The sequence below is a fragment of the Aristolochia californica genome, unplaced genomic scaffold (genome assembly GCF_029961685.1).
Source record: "Aristolochia californica isolate CCGP_79_NKW_82.1479 unplaced genomic scaffold, dmAriCali1.0.hap1 SCAF_16, whole genome shotgun sequence".
Classification (NCBI taxonomy): domain Eukaryota; kingdom Viridiplantae; phylum Streptophyta; class Magnoliopsida; order Piperales; family Aristolochiaceae; genus Aristolochia; species Aristolochia californica.
This window is the reverse complement of record NW_027181837.1, coordinates 16,038,864-16,047,624: the sequence shown is the minus strand read 5'-3', so window position 1 is coordinate 16,047,624 and position 8,761 is coordinate 16,038,864. Positions and strand designations below refer to the sequence as shown.

The following is an 8,761-nucleotide window of genomic DNA, read 5'->3' as shown; positions in this document are numbered from 1 at the left end:
CATCAGTTATTTGGTAGCCTCTCTCCTACCATCCTTTATTTGACTCTCAAATACATCTTTGGGCCAACCTTTTGTGTGTTGCTTTGATTGGTGTTTTAAGTCCTTTGAGACTTTTTTATATATATACTCATGGGTCTTTTATCGCAATCTTGTGAATGACAAGCATTACCCACTTATCACCCTTTTCTAACTTTGAGAGTCGGTGCCCTGGTTGGGACATCGTGATGGAGGAGCTTATTACTACATCTATGTTATTTGGTTCAAGCTAAGATCACACCCCCACACCCCCCCCCCCCCCCCCCCCCCCCCCCCCCCCCTTAATTGGCATTTATTACCTCCTAGCTTGTTATTTTGAGAGTCATTGTCCTATAGAGGGACACAGTGATGGAGTTTTAATACACTTATGAGCACTACGGAAAGACCCACTACCTGAGAATGATAAGAGTGTGTCCTACATCCAGCATGAGTTATGACTGGAGTATGGAGCGGTGTCATATGGCTTGGAGTGATTTTACTGTCACTTATCTTATGCTAGTTGGGCCTCATGGAAGATATCACCAGTGTGAGGGGGAGTGTTAGAAGATATAGAGGACATTTTATATGAGAAGATCATATACATCATTTGCAGCAAATTAAGAGTTCATGATGTTCTCTCACCCCCAGCTTGAGGGGGGGGGGGGGGTTGGTAGATGGGCCCAAGCCCACACAACCAAGGAAGGCCCACATATCCAAGTATGTTGGAAGACGGGCCCAAGCTCATACTACCAAGGAAAGCCCGAGCCCATATGATATGGGACCCACCATGATCACGTGAGGTGGCATAAGAAGTCTTATGCAATAAGAAGTCTAATAGAGCCACAATTATTATTGAAGTAAGTCTCACATAAGAGTTTCAGTCTAAAGGTGTTTTAGTCATGAGAGTCTTTCATTTATATTGGGTTATTTAATTATGTTAGGACTTATCTTTTAAGTGTTAGAGTTTGGGTGTAATTGGGACAAAGGTAGTTTAATTATAATTGGACTCTACTATCTTCCTCTATTATAAATAAAGTTTCATGTACTCTGATTATTATAAGTCAATAAAGTATTTCTCTTTTCCATAAATTCAAAATTTAATTATGCTAGGACTTATCTTTAAGTGTTAGAGTTTGGGTGTAATTGGGACAAAGGTAGTTTAATTGTAATTGGACTCTACTACCTTCCTCTATTATAAATAGTGGTTCATATACTATGATTACAAAAACTCAATGAAGTATTTCTCTTTTTCATAAATTCAACAGTATTGTTAAGAATTAGAAGCTCTAATTCCAAACTAATGAGAGCAATAATAATAATAATCACGAAAGAAAGGATAAACAAACATAAGTACAAACAAGATTTATACAGGTTTGCCTCAAGGTGAGACTACATCTTGTGTTTCGCAACTGCAATAATCCACTATGAAGATGAAATAATTTGCAAGAGAGATCGCACACACTTATAGGTGTTTTTTTTCTCTAACCTCTCTTGGCCGCAACTAATGCTCCTCGGATGATAAAACCCTAATAGTGGTGCCCCAAATATAAAGAGGAAACTAGGGCAACCGTGATACAAGAGTAAAATTTCCAAACTGCCTTTAATGAAACAATAGTTATTATATCGTGGACTTGGCGAGGGCTCCGTTCCCACACCCCTGGGAGGGGGGGGTTTCCCACCCCCTTCCAACACCCACGATGACCTTATCATGAAAGTCGATCCGCGTACCTGCTCAACGTAGGGCATTGATTAGGCTCCACAACTTAACTAGTACCTTTCTGGTGGTCTGCTAGTTCTAGTAAATCTCCTGAGTTTAGTCGTAGGAATGTTCTGATTTATTTCTAGGGGTATGTTTTCCTAGTCTTCTTCAGCAAACTCTCCATCTTAATAATTGAAAGATCTTTCAACTGAATCACTTCAAACTTCTTGGTTTCATCAGTTGTGCTCTCAAATTTCGTTCTCAATTTGTCTTTATACAGGGCACCTTTATTGAATATCACGTCTTTGCTCCTGATAACCTTACAACTTTGGTCATTCTAGAAGCGATAACCAAACTCGTTACCACCATAGCCAATAAAGAAACATATCTTAGATTTAGCATCAAGTTTACTTCTAACAACAAAATCATTATGAATATAAGAGACACAACCAAAAACTTTCAAGAAAGAAAAGTTTATATCTTTGCCGCTTCAGACCTCTTATGGTATTTTTCAATCCAATGGTGTTGAGGGACCTCTGTTGATCAAATAGGAAACTATGTTAACAAACCATAACATCTTTGGCAATCATGCATGTAATCTCATGCTCCTAGCACGCTCGTTCAAGGTTTTGTTCATCCTCTCACTCACACCATTCTATTGAGGTTTTTAAGAAATGGTCTTCTTCATCTTGATTCCATTATCGGCATAGTACCATTTTAAATCATCATTTATGTATTCTCCCCCATTATCTGACTGCAGACACTTCACCTTCAAATATGTGTCATTCTCAACCATTGCTCTCTATCTCTTGAATGTATAAAAAACATCTGATTTCTTTTTTAGTAAATAAACCCATACATTTCTGTGTGCATCATCAATAAATGTCACATAGTATTTAGAATCACCAAGGAAGGGAGCAGTTGAAGGCTCCCACACATCTGTGTGAACCAACTCCAATTTTGCTGTCTTTTGCTCCTTTCCAGCCTTAGAAAAGTTAACCCTTTTCTGCTTGCTCAAAATACAACCTTCACACAAACTGTTGTTTATAGTTTTCAATCCTGGTAGCTTCCTTTTGGACTAAAGCACTTTCATTCCCTTCTCATTTTTGTGACCGAGCATCTAATGCCAAATATCATAATTAGTAACAATATCAACAACTGCAACCGTGTCTCTGCATTTGGAAGTGATGTAAAGAGTTCTAGTTTTAACTCCTCGTGCAACAACCATGGCTCCCTTAGTGACTTTCCAGGTAGCACCATTAAAAGTCACATTATGACCCTCTTCATCAAGTTGCCCTATTGAGATCAGATTTCGCATAAATTTTGGTACATGTCTCACCTTGTGAATTTTCCACACTGACCCATTTGACATCCTCAAACTGACATTACTAATACCGACAATATTCAAAGGTTCTCCATTAGCAAGATACCCCTTCCCATGATCTCCAACAACATAATTCTCCATGATCTCACAGTGCACAATGGTGTGAAAAGAAGCTCCTGAATCTAACACCCAAGAGTCAATAGGGCTATCAACCGATAAGAGTAAAGTATCTTGTACTTTTTCAATCACCGCATTTACGGAATTGTTTTTCTTTTCATCCTTCTTCGATGCTCTGCAGTTCTTCTTTATGTGACCAGACTTGCCACAATTCCTGCACTCTACATTCCTTCTGAATTTGGACTTGCTTCTACCATTTCTTGACTTCTCTCCACCTTTGCCCTTGTTGGATTTCCTTTTGAAGTTCTTGCCCCTAGTATCAACATTTAGGTCAGAATTAGATGTCGACGATTCTCTGAAGTCCTTTCTACGAACTTCCTCTGCAAGAATAGTATCCCAAATATCATTAAAGATCAATTTTCTATTGCTTATAGAGTTACTGACCGCATCCCTCATAGGCTCCCAACAATTTGGCAAAGACGCTAAATGAATTAAGGCACGAATGTCATCATCAAATTTAATTTGAATGAAGGTCAATTGATTGACAATTGTGCTAAACTCATTCAAATGTGTTGCCACTTATGTATTTCCTGTCATCTTTAAATTGAAGAGTTTTTTCATGAGATGTAACTTATTATTTGTGGAAGGCTTCTCATACATGTCGGACAGAATCTTCATCATCCCCGATGTGGTTTTCTCTGATGCCACATTATGAGCAACGTTCTTTGAAAATGTTAATCGGACAATTCCCAATACTTGTCTATCAAGGAGATTCTACTCATCATCTTTCATACCTTCTAGTTTCATATCCAGAAGTGATGAGTGCAATTTTTTTACTGTATAGATAATCTTCGATTTGCATCTTTCATAAAGCAAAATTCCTACCATCAAACTTGTTGATTCCTAGTATTGATCCTTCTCCGCTAGCCATTGCTCTCAATCACAAACCAAAACTTTGATACCACTTGTTAGGAATTAGACGCTCTAATTCCAATCTAACGAGAGCAATAATAATAATCGTAGAGGAAAAAAAAAGCAAACACGAAAATACAACAAGATTTATACAGGTTTGCCTCAAGGTGAGACTATGTCTTATTTTTTGCCGTTGCAGTAATCCACTATGAAGATGAAATAGTTTACAAAGAGAAATCACACACACTTATATGTGTTTTTTCTCTAACCCTTCTTGTGCTGCAACTAAAGGTCTTTCTCCATGATGATGATAAAACCCGAATTGCACCCCCTGCCTCTAATTATAAAGAGAAAACTACGGTAACTGCTTTACAAGAGTGAAATTCTCAAACTCCCTGCCCTCCTTCCAACCCCCACTACGACCTTACCGCGAAGGTCAATCAGCGTACCGACTCAGCGTCAGACATTGATTAGGCTCCACAACTTAACACCTCATCAGAAGCACCCAAAACAATATTATTCCATGGTGCAGTAAGGACTGTATTTTTCTCATGAACCGTTGAGTTGTACCATGCTGGTTTCCCATACTTAATACTCTTAAGTAATGATTGCATTTATCAGAGAAGCAGTTAGTCCAACTATAATGACTGCATTTTGGTTCGAATTTACCATCACCTCAGTCTCAGCCTTTGCTAGGCTAGGCCCATCTCTCCCCCTGCCTCTACTACTACTCCACGACCTTTGGAGGACTCTTAGTAGTTAATAATGCTAAGTGCAGATTAATCAACAATTTTAATACTCTTGTCACTTCTAGATATTACTATATTCTCGGTCCTCATAATCTATTAAAGGTAGAAGATAGAGTAGGTACCTCATTTGAGGCAAGTAACTATGTTTTTACTTCATCAAATTCTGATTCTAATCCATCAAGGAACCTTGAAACCAGCAATTGAGATTGTTGTTTTTTCAGTTCTTGTTCATTAGTAGTGAATGAGTGATAAACATTAATTTCTTACTCGACTCCAAGAAATTCACTATAAAATTCAATAACAAGTCTATCACCCCTCCTGATAGTAAAAAAATTTGTATACAACTCATGCCCTCGAGATAAATTACTCCCTTGTGCATATAAGGATTTTAGTGAGATCCACATCTTCTTTGCTGTCTCGCAATTCATAATCTGATTCCTTAGTTTGGAATCCACATTATTTATTAACTATGTCATTACTTGAGAGTCTTTTGCCGCCCAATCATCATTTAAAGGTACTGGTGGGTCATCTCTGATAAACCTTGACTTTCACTTGGCGGTCAAGTAGATCCTCATAGATTTGGCCTAACTTAAATAATTTGAGTCACTCAACTTTTTTGATGTAATTAAAATAGTGTCTTTTCCATCATAGTTACTAACTTCTCTTGAGGGAGGAGTGTCAACTTTACCGGTATCAACCATTAGAGTATGATAAGGATTAAATAAACCTTAATTTTACCTTCAAAAGACTTGTGTAAGTGTCAAATATGTAGGCTTCACTTCCGAATTTCCTAGGGTTTGGGCAAAGTGAGTATACGCACACCAAAACAAGGTTAACTTTAAAGATGATGCAAACACATGGTCATAATCTTGGTTGTGCACATAGGGATGGAGTTACCTTAGCCTAGAAATCCATCAAGAGGCAAAGATTGTACATAGAACTACTCAATCAGTAGTAGAGATTATCAAACCTAGAGTTATGGCAGAAGTAGGAGACAAAAAAATAAAAATTTTATTAACTAGTCAACAACAAAATTGAAAAAACTCTGCTTTCTTGGATGTTGCACCTTTCAAAGAGAAGATCTGATTGACTAAAGGACCCTCCAATCAGGATCTATCACTTTGATACTATAGAAAAGTAAAACTCTGAGAAAAAGGGTAGAAATTGAGAGGAAGAAGAGAGACGAATAAAAGATTCTTGAAATTGAGTCTTATTAGGGGTTGTGCATGACCCCCATTTTCTTAAATAAGTGGGATAAGTGGGGTTAAATTCAAATTACAAAATTACCCCTCTTCACTTAAGTGTACTTAATCCTTTATATCTCCCACTACACTTACTAGAATTATATAAAATTTAGACCAATGACATATTAAAAGATGTAGAACAACATAGCATAGACTCCAAGAAATACATAATATGTAAAATGACCAAACTGTCATTCTCTAGGATTTTCAACAAAGTCAATAATAAATGACTTCAAATAATATGAAGGAATGATGCACATTGTTTAAGTAATCTTTTGTTTTGGTTCGTATTGTATGTATAAATTTTTTTATAATTATTTAATGATATTATTATTTTCAATGTAACTAAATTTTATTTGATAAGTAAAAAATTTTAGTATGTCCTAACTCCCAACACCACCGCCCAAAAGAAATTTTCTAACTCCACCAAAACCAGAAATATAAGGAGGTAGAGCTTCAACCCTTCCCTATCATTTGAAGGCAATCGTCCCCTCCGTCATACCGAAGTTCCATGGGAGGAAGGGAAAGACAATGCCCTTCTTCCATGGGGTTACAATGAGGCTTTGTTTTCTCTCATCCTTTGCAAAATGAAAATTCATGCAAAGAAGAAACTTCCCCCAATCATTTATTTAGTTTAATTTTATGCATGACATTATCCAAGGTTGCTGGGTCAAATCGGGTTCAATTAGAATTGATTACCTCTTGCGAATATTTTTTTATAACTTTATCCCCAACCAAGTTGGTAATTTTTGTTCCACTTTGGTAAATAAAAACAATTATTTTATAGTTAGTTTTCTATAATTTTTATGAACCTAAGTATATATATAAACTAAGTCCATCCAATTTTCACTTTTACTATCATAATTGAATTGAATAATTAAAGTTTATTTATTATTATTCTATATTTGTTTATTAGTCTATACATTTTTGTTGATATTATTTTAATATTTTATTAGTAAAATAATGATTATAATATTAATATAAATAAATTATATTTTTTAAAAAACAAAAAGTTTGGTAGTAAGTCCAGCCTCTTTTCCCAATTTTAAATTTGGAGAAAAAAAACTCTTCGAAGTTTTATCTTTGACCTACTCATCTAGACACTCGGTGCACACTTGCTAGGTCCAAATGTAACTTTCGCCATCAAACCGCGCAGAAGGCCTCCGTCAGCCCATCCTGAGCCGTATCTAAATCGTATCAGCACGTCCTGAGCTTTCAATGTCGCTCATCGCGAACTTGTGCCGAACTGACAAAATGCAGAAAGTGGAGTGAAGGGGAGACTGCACAGTGAAATCCCCTCATGTTCTTTTGTTGACATAAATTTTCTCTACCGAGATGAGTAGATGAGATGATTCCGTTTTGGGAGAAGGGAGGAAAGAGCTAAGATGACAAATTGAAGAGGAATTAGAGAGTAGAAAAATGGGTGATGCTGCAAAGGAGTATGTCGCCGGTTTCGCTGCAGGCATTGCCACAGTTGTCACTGGGCATCCGTTCGACACCATTAAGGTACATATATCTTCTTATAATGTTCACTTAATCCTTGTTTATTGTCTGATGTTGTTATTTGTTGGAGTCTCTGTGATTAAGTTTTTGTTTGGTGTCTGTTCTCCACTCAAATATGCAAAAAGACTTATGGCATTTCTTTCATGTACTTCTTGTTCGCAAACTATGATGAAAGTTATAATGGAAATTCCATTGCTAAAAATATCTGCTTGGTTGTATGAAAGTACCGATAAGTACCGTAAACCCGGTCAGTAATCACATTTTTATTTCATTGATATTATAGCCGAAACTTGCTGAAGATATCTGGCTTTTTCATACGAAAGTACCGAGGACTGTAAACGTGGTTAGTAATTCCATTAGTATTTCTTAAATTTTCTTTATAATTTTACTAAAAAAACGCACTGCTCTGTACTTTCAAATACCCAAGTATTTGAGAGTTTGTATTTTTATTCAGTAAAACGTTCATCATATTTTTCTCTTGTTATTTGAAAATGTAAAATAGCTAGTTGAAATAATTGCAATTAGGACCATTGTCTCAGGTAACACATCAAAATTTTCACAATGACATTTAGAGGAAGCGCATATATTAGATTCCTTATTATGTCAGATGTTTTTTTTTTTTTGAAATAAGATGTATAAGCTTATTTATTATGTCAGATGTGCTTGTTCTTTTTCAAATTGATTAGCATAAAGGAAGCCGAATGTTTTCTTTTAGTTGTCTCTCATCCCTGTCCTGGCTGTTGGTCCATATGATAAGTTATATGTATCTCTCAGGTGAAACTCCAGACGCATAATACCGAAGCATCAGGAAAGAAGTACAAGAATGCACTGCACTGTGCCTCAAAGATCTTGAGTAGTGAAGGAGTAAGAATCCCCTATCTGCCGACAAGTAATTATTTTTAGTGTGAAGGAAACTAATTCTGTGATGTTTTGCTGTATATTTGCATGTTGGCCCCAATAAAATACGGGTTTTTTCAGGCTCTAGCAATAGCTATTGTAGATTGCTTTAAGAAGAAATTTGGCTTGATGATCCATGGGTCAAACTAGTTGATAAATGATCAAATCAATCAAATTGGCTTTTCTCATCCTGTCTAAGAGTTTTATAGAGAGTAGCTTGTGTTCTTTTTTTTCATTTAGTTGGAGCATGGAACCGACAATAAATAGCGAAAGGCTGAAAATAGCATGAATATAAGTGATG

The 8,761-nt window shown here is 36.3% G+C and overlaps 1 protein-coding gene across 3 annotated transcripts in view; it reads left to right on the top strand.

Annotated features, from left to right (window-relative positions):
- The first annotated feature begins 7,196 nt into the window (after window positions 1–7,196).
- Window positions 7,197–8,761, top strand: part of LOC137953712 (mitochondrial arginine transporter BAC1) — a 30,754-nt gene continuing 29,189 nt past the window's right edge. For all 3 annotated transcript variants that reach the window (XM_068801191.1, XM_068801190.1, XM_068801192.1), the window contains exons 1-2: window positions 7,197–7,566; window positions 8,338–8,427. In XM_068801191.1, coding sequence (XP_068657292.1) covers window positions 7,480–7,566; window positions 8,338–8,427 — 177 coding nt within the window. In that variant the 5' untranslated portion in view covers window positions 7,197–7,479. The remainder of the gene's footprint in view (window positions 7,567–8,337; window positions 8,428–8,761) is intronic.